The sequence below is a fragment of the Anolis sagrei genome, chromosome 1 (genome assembly GCF_037176765.1).
Source record: "Anolis sagrei isolate rAnoSag1 chromosome 1, rAnoSag1.mat, whole genome shotgun sequence".
NCBI classification, from domain to species: Eukaryota; Metazoa; Chordata; class Lepidosauria; order Squamata; family Dactyloidae; genus Anolis; species Anolis sagrei.
In genome coordinates, this window is record NC_090021.1 from 313,685,106 (window position 1) to 313,700,178 (window position 15,073).

Below are 15,073 nucleotides of genomic sequence, written 5' to 3' on the forward strand. Positions count from 1 at the left end.
TTACTTCTTTCTCAATAGTACCCCAGAACACTGTTCTGTCTTCCTATCCTTAGCCTGCTTTACTTACAACCACAGCTTTGAGGGTTTTTTACACTTCAAACATATATATTTGTGAGTCACCCTTACAAATTTTCCAGCATCTCAGCAAAAAATCAAAAAACATTTTCTTTTGCTGGCAAAAATCCATTCCAATACTCCACGCTCCCTGGCCCTAAGCCATTCAATACGATAAGCGGCTAAACCGATTTAATTTACTTTTCAGAAACGATTCCTGTTAACAGTGAAAGGAACGCCTAAGGACAAAAGCAAATTCCCCTGAGCCGAAGCTTGTTCAAACTACCTGACTTGACAGTGACACTGCCTGGTTCTTCATTAACTCGGTGATCATTCATTAGCTTGCTGGGGTTAAAAGATAGGACAAAATGCTCTGTCTCTGGCAGAAGGGTGAAAGCGTCTGTATGTAGTCCAGGCTGCATGAGTTTAAAAAAACAGCTAAAAAAGAAAAGAAATGCTTTGAGATGAATGGAGAGGATTCAGCCTTCCTCAAATCGCCGTCCTCCAGATGTTTGAACTATAAATGCACAAGCCAGTGTGTAATCAGGAGTGATGGAAACTATAATAAAAATGTCCTAAAATAAGACAGAGAACTCTTTCTCACTTTCTGATGGGTTTTTTTTGTTTGGGATTATTTTGTACAATGAACCCACAGCTTCCACCGAGGGTTCGGTTCTGGGATGTGCAGAACTTTAATTGCAAGCACCAGCCCATATATCCCATCAGTTGTCACATAATCAGTAATGGAATCAAATGTCACTGGATACCAAACCTAGTAATCAAATCATCCCTCCATAATTGTGGTTTTGACTTCTGCAAATTTGTTTATTCATATATTTGATTAAAATCTTCTCTCTGGGAATTTCTGCATTCTCCAAGTGTGACTCTATGTTCAGCTACCCCAGGTCATATTGGAGGACTGAGAGATTTCTAGACAGAACATCTCTCCAGGAATCTCTACATTTGCCAATGCTTCCAGCAGAAATTGTCCATACAGTCATATCGGAAGACCGAGAAATTCCTAGAGAAGGTAAAAAATAATATTTTCTTTAAGAAAAATTATATGAGCATGTATGGCATGCTACTGCTGCTGAAGATCTCACTCTCTTGGAGACACCTTGGAACACCTAAATCCAGTGGTTCCCAACCTGTGGTCTGTGGACCACCAGTGGTCTGCTAGAACTAAAATATAGTCCACAGTCTCACCATTACTACACCATTGCAATGAGAGTGAGTGGTATTATGAAACCCTCTTATAGTGCTGAAGCTTAATAAATATGATTTTCTGTGGGTGAGCAGAAGGCGACTACTGGATGGGATATGTTCTGTATCAGAAACTAGAGGTGATGTGGTCTATCTAATGCAATTTTCTGAATCAGCACCCCAAATAACCAAACTGAATCTAAAGCTGACCAAAAACTGATTTGTAACCCTTTTGGTACTAATGTTGAAGAGTGGTCCCTGGTCAAAGTGGTCCCTAGTCAAGTGGCCCCTGGTCAAAAAAGATTGGGAACCACTTACCTAAACATTAGGAAACACTTCCTGACATTTCGAACCTCAACAGACAGCTACTAGGCTTTGTTTCTTCTAATTCTTTGATTTAATTCAAACGGTTGGATGAAATGTAAAACCAGTGACTGGAATCCTATTGTTGAACTATGCTATTGTAGATGAGGCAGTGAAGGCAGGAGAGAGATGTACACAGGCACAGTGACCATGAAAAAAACTGAACCACTGAAAAAATTGAATGCTCTAAGCCACTAGGTTCTGTCTGCCTTCCTCTGTCACAGCTATGCAGTCTTGGAAGATGTTCAAATCCTATCATAGTGTTCCAGTGGCAGATTTAATGAAAATGCACAAATATGAGATCACTCTTTGAGTAATCTCAGTTGTGATTCAGTTTCCAGTCTACGAAACAGACAGGAATTTTGATCGAGTGAATTTAGTTCTTTTTTAAAAAGAAATCTCCCTCTTCTTTTATATTCAAGTAGAAAACACTCAATTTTAATTAATAAGCCCTTGTTTTCATCAAACACTTCATCAAGATCTGCTCCTTGTTACAACACACTGGCCTAATGAGCAACAGCTGAAGCCAATTCCTGGATGTTTTCAACACAAAATGAAAGTGCCAAATTAAAAGCAAGAAAGCCAGCTCCCTTGTTTATTCACACAGCAGGAACAGCAAAAGGGGAGACAACGTTCTCTTCCTTCCCTACCGTACCATTTATTAACACAAAAAGAAACTCATTGAAAGTCACTGAAGAAAATCAGATCTCTCAATTCCACTTAGACTCTGGACTCCTGCTTAGTCTAGCAAGGACCCGTCACAGGAATAAAGCCAACTAACAACTGAGAGCTGCCTCAAGATGAAATGTATTTCACAAAGCAATTAGAGAATGACAGTTTTTGATCACCATCCCATGTGCTGAATTTAGATCAAGGGATTAAGCGGGAAGCCTCCTCATATTAGCTTCACATTGTCTCCATAGGCTTTTAATCCCCATTTAGAAGTCATCTAAAAGTCTGATTGCGGAGACACCAGAATTGCTCATGTCTCTGAATCCTTGTTAATAAAGTTATACATAGTGGATACAGAGATCCATTATCTCCTGAGCTTAGGCAACAGAATTACACTTTTGCTCAGAATTTAATTAATGTTCAGTCAGACAATTTGCCATTTCCTTTTTTCCCCTCCCTCTTCTCCATTTCCTCTTTTGTTTCAAACCTTTTTGCCTACATGGCAACCATCATTTGGGATAGTATTACTAACAATATAATCAATAGCTCTATTCAGATATTCCACGTGAGAGCTAAATTAACACCTGAGATGGGGAAATGTGCAAAACACCACCTTGAATCTGGAACAGAGAATCTCCTACGAATGTGGAAGATAGCCACATAAACTAGAATGCTTGAAAACCAGAGGCACATATACAATAGCCACTTAATGCAAAAGGATCTGATCCAAGGTAATGCTGTCAAGGCCATCTTTACATGGACTTGACCTGTGTTAACCAAAGTGGGGTGATACTCCAAATTCTGGCCCATAATTTGGTGTATTTCCCTATGTTGGCCTATGTAAACCCTTGGGCTGGTTCTGAGATGGAAACTGGTCACAACTGTTTTCACTGCCATCCCATGTTTCCAGCATACATCATGCTGGATCAGCCTCAGGAGATCAGAATAGTATAGATCAATGGTTCTCAACCTGTGAGTCCCCAGTTGTTTTGGCCTTCAACTCCCAGAAATCCTAACAGATGGTAAACTAGCTGGGATTTCTGAAAGTGGTCGTCCAAAGCAGGTTGAGAACCACTGGTATAGATCAACCCTTAATTTTCTAAACTCTGTAGAGTCTCCATTCGCATAAGAGATTCAGTTTCAAACCTGCTACTTTTTGCAGTAGCATTGTGATGAATGCTCTCTCCTCCATGTTTCATTTAGCCCTTACACTGGATGCATGAATGGGATTAGTTGCTCTTCTTCAGGCAGGTAAATCTGGCTTTCTATTTTATATTGGTCTGCCATCCAGTTGTTCTCTCTGACAAGTTACTCCAGACATTGTAGAATGAATGCAGTTTGAGGCTATTTTAACTGCCATAGCTCAATGCTATGGAATTGTGGGAGTTGTAGTTTGGTGAGGCACCAGCTCTATTTGACAAAGTAAACTAATAATCTGGCAAAACTACAACTCCCATGATTCCACAGCATTGGACCATAGGAGTCAAAGTTGTGTCAAGGTTCATTCATTCTACAGTGTAGATCAGTGGTTTCCAACCTTTTTTTTTTTTAACCAGGGACCACTTTAACCAGGGAACAGTTGACCAGGAAGCACTCTACAACGTTAGTATCAAAAGGGTTACGAATCAGTTTTTGGTCAACTTTAGATTCAGTTTGGGGTGCTGATTCAGAAAATTGCATTGGATAGACTACATCAGCTCTAGTTTCTGATACAGAACATATGCCATGGTCAGCGACAGGGAAGGAGTGGCAGGCGGCGTGAAAGGAGTGGTAATAAAATAAATAAAATATAGTAAATAAAGAGGAAGGGGGCTTGCAAACTAGATTTTCATCCTCTTGGCCCACTAGTGGTCCATGGCCCACAGATTAAGAACCAGTGGTGTAGATGCATCCTTAGTAACCAACTCCCTAATTAGTTTGCCAGTGTACCATTTCACAATCTGGACTAGTTTTACAAGATTGTTAGTCTTCTCTGCAATAGCAGAGGTGTCAAACGGCCATAATTCTACAGTGTAGAGGAACCTTTAGTCTATAAAAGCTGATGTTACCATTCTCTCAGTCTCGAAGGTGCTACAAGATCCCTTTACCTACTCATATCCCAGACTAACCCAGCTTTGCTTTTGAATTCTCTCACCTTAATCAATGCCTCCAACTCTTGCTGAGAAACACAGTTGTTCTCCTGCAGGAATTCTGCCTTATCATTGGCTATCCTGGTCTTCTGGCTGTTTTCTTCTGGCTGTTCCAGGGCGCGGAAGACAAGGCCCCCAGTGACGAGGTAGGCAACAACCACAAAGAAGATTGCCACAACTGTTTTCCACTTCATGACTGTCTGTAAACCCTGTGAAGGGGCTTCCATACTGACAATCACACTGGTCCGTGGAGAGGAAAGAGAAAGACGTGGTCCTGGCTGGTGTACGCTGGTCTTATTGGTTTCAGGCTCACAAGCTGGGGGAATGGCTGCCGGGACAGTTACTAGAGTGGAAAAAAAGAACAAAGTAATATGTGAAATCCCTATGTGATAAAAATTATTTCTAACAAATGTACATACTACAGTCAACCTTTCACATTCACTGGATTTAGGGGCACAGAAAGTGAAAGTGAAAAAACTGAATAAACAACCTGCTAATTTTTAACACCTCTTTAGAAATATCTAGGTCCCCAAGCATGACACTGATCAACCTCTGATCAATCGCAGAGTGGCACTGCGGTCCTAGACAGGCATGTAGCCGGGGGGGGGGCTTGGGGGGCTTGGGGGGCTTCAGCCCCCCCCCCCTGAAATTCTCATGATGGTCCGCGAGAAGGCCTGACTGGTACATTATTTACACTGTTATGTTTATTCATATCATGATCTGATCACCATGCTCAATATATCCCATATGCATGGGGGTATTGGGGTAATGATACAAAAGGTTTGCTAGGGTAGACCCTCTTTCACTCAGACTCAGCCCCCCCCCCCCCCCCGAAACAAAATCCTGGCTACGGGCCTGGTCCTAGAGATTCTAAAGCATACATTTTAATCAAATCTGCTAATGTGGAGGGCCAGTTTTATTTTTTTAACTCTCTCACACACAGATTTAATCTGCATTGTAGTGAAATGGTGGAGATAACCCATTGTCTTCATATGACAATCATTATTGATTTCTATTTTTCAAGCAGCTAAAAGCATCCATTTTAATTTAAGCTTGACTACACAACAACCTTCTCTGGCATGGTGGCTTCTAAAATATTAGACTATAAATCCCATTAATTCCTGACAGCATGGCCATTTGACTGAACTATGATGAGCATTTTCACCAATAAAATGCATTAAAACTGTCAAAAACCACATTTCAGTCCATTTTTTAGTAAGACCATATTTCTTTACTTGTACCAAAATCTGTCATGAAGCACTCAGTTGTTCTGTCAGCTTATACGTACCTGATACATATACAGAACATCATATTTCCCATCACTTCAAATTGAGCAGTGACAGTTTATTAAAGTTCCCGCCAGACCCAGAGACCAGTCAGCGGCAGACAGCACACCTCAGTCAACCACTGGATCCTTCCCGGCCCCAACCTGAGCCAATTAGTGCTCAGAGCAGCAAACACCCATTGTTTAAAATTGATGACAAACTCTGATAAATGCTTCTGTATATTTCAGTTGCCATATGCCCATTTTGGGAGCACAGACTCTGTTGACATCCAGTTTGGCCAAAGGGAACAAGGCTTCTGTTCTTTGCCTTCATGTCTTCATCTGATTTTTGGAGTCTAGGCATGCCAGGACCCTGAACCATGAAATTGCAGGAGCTGAAAAATCACTAACAATAGATATGCTCAAGTTTTTAAGTTGTAATTGTACATCCACTGAAATGAATGAGATTCACCTCTGAATACACAAGTATAAACTGTATACAGTATTTTAAAAAAATAAAATATTAAATAGCCATTCAAAAGCTATGTTAGCAATCATCTGGAACTAGTAAAATAAACATTGTTCTCTTAACAAAGCTCTCCCAAAACCTGTATCCTCTATATGCTAATAGGGATGCTGGGAGTTGTCATTCAAAACAGGTGGAAGACACTATTTCGGGGAAGACTGGCTTTATGAAAGGGAGAGGAAAAACATCCAGATCCTCTACTGTGACTGATGACATGCCACAGTTGGATGGAGGCTCTTATCTGGGCTGCATACTTGTGTCCCTGTTTATTAATTCACAAAAGGCACCATTTACAATTTAATCATTTGTTCAAGACAGGTCAAAATTTATGTCAGAAGTCAAAGGTTATCCTGTGCGTGTTGGATGATGTTTCCGATAAATGGTTTACTACAATTCCCAAAAGTGTGATGTCATCTTTCAGAAAGCAAGGCTCCATTACGCCCAGCCAAGTGCCAAAAGTTCATTTGTTATTTTTCTATTACGTTTGAGTGCTTAGGCTCTGTATCATAAGAAAAAAGTGGTGACATCAACTTCTCTGTATATTGATCCACAGCCTCCTTTAAAAGGTGAGCCCTATTCACATTGGAGTGAATCCAGTTATAGGCAAATAGCATTTGCCTGGCAGAAAGAGGCTTCTCCTGCCCCGTCTTTCCTATGGTAACCCTTCCAACCACTTGAAAATGATACACACAGAGGGTAAGGAAACCCTGCTAAATGGAGTGAAATATAGCAGTATTATGAAGCCACATAACCCTGTCCCTAAGATATATAGTTCACCAAGGGCTCAGAAATAAATATATGATTTCCCCCTTTTTAAACACCCCTTCCAGACTTGAGCAGACTCAAAACATCAAAAGATCAAGACCAAACTGGCAATAGCTATCATTTCTAACCCTTTAATAAATTGTACCTATTCTTCATGACTTTCGATATCACTATTATCTTTTTTATATACTGTACCCTAAGGAAAAAAAATATGAACCTCTTTACCAAAACATAACCAAATAAGTCCAGAGACATTCACTTTCTTGCTGAGCAATTTCCTGGGCAGGAAGGGTGGGCAAATGCCCTGAGCCTTTTCCCAAGCCAAAACAATTAGCAGTCCCCATTGTTCATGTGTATGCAGAGGTAGGTGATTTCCTGCCAGTCCAGATAAATCCAAACCTGTTTGTCTAGCTATATGGTTTACTTGGAAATGAGAGATTGCTGCCTACAAAGTTTAAATTGTATTGCAATGCTTTTATTGTTAGCCACTTTGATTCTCCTTATGGAGAGAAAAAGCAGGATATAAATAAGCATAATGATGATGATGATGATAATAATAATAATAATAATAATAATAATAATAATGGCTCTAAATTCAACAACAGCAGGAGAAGAAAATACCTCAAAATCTGACAGAGGAAGCCTCTACAAGTACCAACAGAAGGTAGATCCTGGATCCACCTACTGTTATCTGGTGAATTGTAGTAATAAGCAGTACATTTTATACGTCTTAGCCTGTTTCATGACCTTCTAGCCAATCAAATTTTTTTTACTAAAAATAAATGTAAGTTGACCTTCTTTGGTGCACAATAAATAATTTTTAAAAGTCAAAAATGAAAAGGTTGCGAAGTGGGGAAATGTCCTGGTCAGTTAGGAATTACATTTGGCTACACTTGCTTTGCCTTGTCCCCTCTCCCCTGAAACTCTTACCAAATAGCTTTTAAAGCAGAAAGCCAGTTCACATTCCTTCAGCCTGTAGGGGAGGGGCAGACAATAGGTTTTTTTGTTTTTGTTTTTTTTTTAAAAAAACCACTAACAGATACCTATGCACACTGCACATATCTTATTTGTAGTGCAAAAAAAAAACCATGAAAGAATAATACAATATTTAAAATGAAGAACAATTTTAACCAACTTAAATTTAAAAGTATTTCAAAGGGAAGTGTGGGACTGCTTTTGGCTGATGAAATAGTCAAGTTAATTGCATCTGGGGACTGATTCTTTGTAACACCTGTATGGTATTCCAATGAGCACAACAATGTTCCCAATGGCTAAAGATGTTACAATAAATATGTGTCATCAATCACTTGTGCAATTCTGTTAATTCCATGTATTATTTAGAAGAAAAATGGGTAAAAGTCAAGGAGGATTGAGGGCTTCACTAAACATATCTTGGAAGTCTGCACTCCTACCAATGCCTCCTAAGGGATACATGTTTGTGTCCCTCTCTACAATACCTTGTTTTCCCAACAGGATATGACCTAGAGGTGGAGCCCCTGGTGGCACAATATGACCTAGAGGTGGAGCTCCTGGTGGCACAAGGGTTTAACGTGGTGGTTAAACCCTTGTGCTGGCAGGACTGAAGACCGACAGGTCAGAGGTTCAAATCCAGGGAGAGCATGGATGAGCTCCCTCTGTCAGCTCCAGCTCCCCATGCAGGGACATGAGAGAAGCCTCCCACAAGGATGGTGAAACATCAAAAGATTTGGGCATCCCCTGGGCAACGTCCTTGCTGACGGCCAGTTCTCTCACACCAGAAGTGACTTGCATTTTCTCAAGTCGCTCCTGACATGAAAAAAATGACCTAGAAGTTAATTTCATGTCCCTTTTGTTAATCAAAAGACCTCTTCTAGACTTAAATGAGCCAAGTGGTGAGATACCATGTCAAAATTGCCTCCTATGCTGCCTAAGATCCCCTTAAATGTATTTTGAGACAAATGGCCCTAGAGGCCATCACATGGATTCACATCTTAAAAGACCTTGAAATAATTTAACAAAGAAAGAACAATTTACCCTAAGGAAATTATCATCCATTTCTAATACTATTACTGTATTAAACCTGCAGATAAGAGAGGAGGTATTGTTATTCTGAACAAATCTGATTATATCATTGAGATAAAAAACACTTGGTGGATGCACATTCTTTCCGTATAATTTGTTGTTAACATTATGATTCAAGAACCCAAATCATTAATCCCCAGACAACAGATTTTCTTTGGAAACCTAATTCCCGGGCACCATTTTTTCATATTATACCAAAGCCATCATACAGGTTGCATTTTCCTCACTCCTGCATCAGAAAAGGACTGCTGCATATAGGTGGCCCTCCTTATTCATGGGTTCTGCACCCATGGATTTAGGGGGAAAATCCTAAAAGCTAATCTAGATTTTGTTGTGTCTCATGCACTATGCTAGTGTGTAGGTATGCCCTAAACCAGTGGTTCCCAACCTGTGGGTCCCCAGGTGTTTTGGCCCACAACTCCCAGAAATCCCAGCAGTTTACCAGCTGTTAGGATTTTTGGGAGTTGAAGGCCAAAACATCTGGGGACTCACAGAACCATTGCCCTATACCATTTTACAGATCCTAAGGCTCTCTCCAGCACTCATTTGGGTTGTTTGTCCTTTTACATAAGGGATGCAATTTTACTATGCCATTTTACATTATTAAGTTTGAGCATCCACAGATTTTGGAACCAAACCAGAGCAGATATCGAGGACACAGTATATTATTATCCCTCTTCTCAATTCCTTCTGAAATATCTTTCTGTCATTCATCTACAACTTGTTGTTGTTGTTCTTTAAGGTCTCATCAGAGCTTGCTTTTCCCAGAGTGACATTTTATTTTCCTGTCTGTTTGCTAACTTATCATGAAAGAGGTTTAAGGCCTCTCATTAAAGGCAATGACAAATCTCAGTTTGTACAACACTGGCAGATCCTCATGCCTCAAAGGGACCTGCCAGTGTTTTGACACAGCCCTTTACACAGTGGAATGGTATCATGAGGAAAAGGTGAGATCTTGTTTGTTTGCAGAGCGCACAGTACTGGCTTAAACTCCTGCTCCCTAGGTTAGTTTAAAACATCATAGTTGTAATATTTAAGAATCACCTGTTTGCCAAAAGCTACCCACAAGACAAGGTATATAAAACAGCCAAGTCAATGAAAAATTATGGAGTCGAGTCATTAAGAACAATCACAGTTTAAAGCCATTTTCAAAATACCAGCGGTGGTGATGTTAAAAATACTTCCATTAAAGCTGAAATGTCAACAGCAATTAAAGAACACCAAATTCCAGACCCAATGAATGATACTAAGAATATCTGAAGATACTGGGAGTGGGGGGAAGGAGGGTGGTGATGATCTGCTGTTTGCGTGTTCCTCCATGCAGCGGTAGAATAATACATATACTTAACCAACCTGGCTTCTAAAACTACATGCTAATGCATCATTTTTCAGCTTGTACTCCAGGGATGGCTTTCAGAGATTTCACAAATTAGGTGCAAAAATGATTTTTCTTCCCTTCATTTTTTTCCCTATTACTTTGAAAACTATGTTTATCTGCATTTTTCTTGACAGGAGCTACAATTTTTAGAGGGTTTCATACTCAAAATAAGTAATAAGCACTGTGTTAAGGACACAAGTAACCACATATTCCATGCAAGACAGGGAAAATGTTGAAACAAAACTCCTACATCCTCCTTCCTTCTAAAAAAAAAAATTATGATTATGATGATGTCCAGGTCCTTCTCCTTTGTTCAGAAGCACTTCTAATTGTCACAATACCATCAGATAGAACATAATATTTTCCTTACCAGTGGCAGACAACATTGTTGAAGGGGGGGAGGGGCACAAAATTGTCATTACTAATCTCTCATATTCTATGAGATAGAAAAGAAATAAAAAAAATGCTTGTAATATAAAAGAGAATGGCAAAAATGGATGGTGCTTTCAATTAAATAAGGGTGCAATCCAATGCTGTGGTCATTACACAGGAATACAAATGTTAATGTATAAAGAATTCCACGATATACCAAGTAAAAACAACCTGAATTGAAGTCAACAGCAGTCTTATGAAAAATGGGTGCTAGACAAGGTATTGGCAATTAACTTTGGAATGGGCATACTATGATCCTTGTGGAAAGGGACCAGATGGCCTCAGTGTCTCTCCAGCTCTAATTCAATTTCTGTCACAATTTGGCACAGTTAATTTAATTTAAAAGAAAATGCTTAAGGTGAAGTGACTCCAAAGTTAACCTCCTATTCTAACAGCTTCTAACAAGACTCAACATTGTGAAATCACTTCCAAATCTCTTTTGTTATGAGTCTATAAGCAGGCATCAGTGCAGAACTGTTATAGTAACTCATTTTTCAGCATGCTGCCTTCATCCTACACAGCAGATGAAGCAGCAAAATACATCCAGGAATTCTGTTCTCTGAAATGCTCCTTTGTTGGTTAGGAATAAGGTTGGTGGCTAGAAAGTAAACAGCAAAATATCAATTGACACCTTAACTCTCATTCAATAAGGGTGAGTTGACAGTGGAATGTTTGCCCATGATTCTTAATTTGCTCTCTGTTCACAAGCTGGGTCTTTGCTGTTGCTTTTATTTGCCTTCAAGTAATTTCCCATTTATGGCAACTCTAAGGAGAACTTATCACAGAGGTTTCTTGGCAAGAGAGGGATCACCTTTGGCTTTCTCTAAAGCTGAGAGACTGCGACTTGCCCAAGGCTACCCAGTGGGCTTCCAAGACTGAGTAGGAATTTGAATTCTGGTCTTCAGAGTCATAGTCCAACACTCAATCCACTTTACTTGGCTAGGACTCACACATTACCTAATTCTTTGAGCAGTGCCTTCTATAACTACTGTCAGCCCTCCACCATCTCTGGCATCAAGGGCTCAAGATCCCTGCCAAAGTGAAAAAAGCACAAATTTTAAACATATTATTCCTATCTGAGGGAATAGATGCCAGAACTAATGCTCCTTTCTAGCACATTATTGCCCACTGCATTCCCTGCTAGCACAATATATCAATTGAAGAAAGATAGGCTTTAAATCATCTCAAATGTACCTTGTTGTTAGATGAAGAAAAATGAAAATTGGTCCACTAAACTAGGAGAATGGAACAATGAATTCAGATGTCAAGGACATTTACCGTATGTGCATGTGTAGAAGTTGACCTCGTGTAAAAGTCAAGGAGAGGTGTTGGAACTAAAATTATGGGGTTTGATATGACCAATTGATAAGTTAAGAGTCATCCCACAGATAGGAAAATGCGTCAGGATCATCTCAAAAGACAATCCAAACTTCGCCACCACCATTTTCCTACCCAGACGTTCGAAAAGGACACAAGCTACACCACAATGGAGCTAAACTTCTTTTAGGTTCTCCCAGCATGCACTAAGCTCTCACTTCTCACCACTCTACTCAGAGATGGTTCTTTTAAAAAAAAAAAGTTATGATACAGCACTTACACCGACCAGTGGGTATATTGACCCAGTTTTTGGAATCAACATTTTAACTTCTAGAGTTATACATGAGTATGTAAAGTATTTAAGTGAAGTGCAGTCATTGTAGAAGTGAACCACACCACAACTCAACAGAAAATTACAGGTTTATAATAAATTAGCTTAGTGCTAAGGAAGTGTACCAATGCTGGGAGAAGTGTATGTGGAGATGCTGGCATTCGAGTCATTCCTTCTTATTTGGAGATCACCTCATCTCATTTAAGAATTCCTTGTGGCAGTGGAGAATTAGCTCCCGATTGTTCAAGATACTGAACCCTATCCTAAAAATATCTTTAACACCTTAAATAGTTTCTTTAATTTTCACAATAAAACCTAATGTGGTGATGCCCTACTGATGTAAAAGCCACATGCTGCCACTGCTTTGCAGTTTAATAGCATGATGAAAGTACTTAACACAGGATGGGAAATGCATTGTTTCCGTTCCTTATATAAAAAGGTGGGGGGATCACTGTTTCTTATTACCAGACTCTCATAGTTTGGAAACTGAAGGTATAATAAGTCATAAGAACAATTTCCTAGCTTTACAAAAATTGACATAATTGCATTGCAAATTGAGCTAAACTTCAGCAGGGGAGGAGAGGTTTTATCTTTGGCTTAACACTGAAGAGTAGTAAGATATCTAGAAGTTATATAAGAACAAGCCTGATATTGGAAAACAAGCGCTGCCAAGAGTACAAAGTCCAACAAATTCCTTGCAGACAATTTTATTGTTCAGAAGGTGGGAGAAGCAACAAGGGGATCAGCTATTCTGGATCTGATCCTAACCAACACTGAGGACCTGGTAAGTGGTGTGGAAGTGGTAGGATACTTAGGTGGAAGTGACCATGTGCTCCTGGAATTTGTAATATAAAGGAAAGGGGAAACTAAGAGAAGTCGAACATGCATTCTAGACTTTAGGACAGCTGATTTCAGGAAATTTAAGGAAATACTAAGTACAATTCCATGGATAGGAATACTAAAAGAAAAGGGAGTTAATGATGGATGATACTGAAGGCACAATTGCAAACAGTGTCAGTAAGAAAGAAAAATAAGAGAAATCTAAAGAAACCAGAATGGATATCCAAGGAATTTCAACTGAGCTAAGAATTAAAGGAGACATGTACAAGAAGTAGAAAAGGGGGGGGGGGGGAATCACCAAAAGGGAATTCAAATAAATGACCAACGTGTGTAGGGAAAAGATCAGAAAGGCTAGAGCACAAAATGAGCTCAAATTTGCCAGAGAGATTAAAAACAATAAATGAGGGTTCTTTGCTTATATCAGTAGACTAAAGAAGAACAAGGAAACAGTAAGGTATCTGCATGGACAAGGTGGTGAAATGCTGACATGGAATAGGGAAAAGGCAGAATTACTCAACAACTGCTTTGCCTCAGTCTTCTCCCAAAAGGAAATCAGTATTCAACCTGAGCAATATGGGGCAGACAAGGAAATAGGGGAAATGCAACCCAAAATAGGCAAAAAAGTAGTGAAGTAGTCAAAACCTGGCTACTCTAAATGAATTCAAGTCTCCAGGTACGGAGGAACTACATCCAAGAGTATTGAAGGAACATTCAATACTCTTGGACAGTCATTTCAGTACCACTGTCAATAATATTTGAGAATTATTGGAAAACAGGAGAAGTTCCAACAGACTGGATAAGGGCAAATGGGGTTCCTATATAGCTTCAAGAAGGGTAAAAAGAAAACACACACAATTACTGTCCAGTCAGCCTGACATCAATATCAGGGAAGATTCTGGAGCAGATCATTAAGAAGGCCATTTGCAATTGCTAAGAAAAGAATTTTGTGATTGCTAAACGTCAACATGTATTTCTCAAAAACCAGTCATGCCACACTAATCTTATCTCTTTTCGATAGGGTTACAAGTTAGTAGATGCTGGGAAAGCTGTGGATGTAGCATATCTTGATTTCAAAAAGGCCTTTGACAGGGTCCCCCATGACCTTCTTGCAAACAAACTAGTTTGTGGGCTACACAATACTAAAGTTATGAGAATTTATCACTGGCTAAACAACCAAAACCAAAGGGTGCTCACCAATGGTTCTTCTTCATACTGGAAAGAAATTACTAGTGGAGTGCCGTAAGGTTCTCTCTTGAGCCCTGTGCTGTTCAACATTTTTTATTAACTACTTGGATGAAGGTTTAGAGGGCATGCTTATCAAGTTTGCAGATGACACCAAATTAGGAGAGATAGCTAATAATTCAGAAGACAGGATAAGAATTCAAATGATCTTAACAGATTAAGACTTGGGGCAAAACTAACAAAATGATTTTCAACAAAGAGAAATGAAATGCAAAGATACAGGATGGGTGATGCCTGGCTCAACAACAGTACATGTGAAAAAGATATTGGATTCTTAGAGGATAACAATTAAACATGAGCCAACAGTGTGATGTAGCAGCTAAAAAGCAAATCAGATTTTGGGCTACATCAAAAGAAGTACAGTGTCAAAGGAAGTCATGGTGCCCCTGTATTCTGCTTTAATCAGACCTCACCTGGAATACTGTGTCCAATTCTGGGCACTACAATTCAAGACAGTTATTGACAAGCTGGAACATGTCCAGAGGAGAGCAACTAA

General features: G+C 39.5%; 1 protein-coding gene across 1 annotated transcript in view; it reads right to left on the reverse strand.

Annotated features, from left to right (window-relative positions):
* The window catches only part of KCNK10 (potassium two pore domain channel subfamily K member 10), a 97,278-nt gene that overhangs the window by 53,232 nt on the left and 28,973 nt on the right, over positions 1-15,073 (reverse strand). Inside the window, exon 2 of the mRNA XM_060757119.2 lies at positions 4,427-4,764. Coding sequence (XP_060613102.2) covers positions 4,427-4,764 — 338 coding nt within the window. The remainder of the gene's footprint in view (positions 1-4,426; positions 4,765-15,073) is intronic.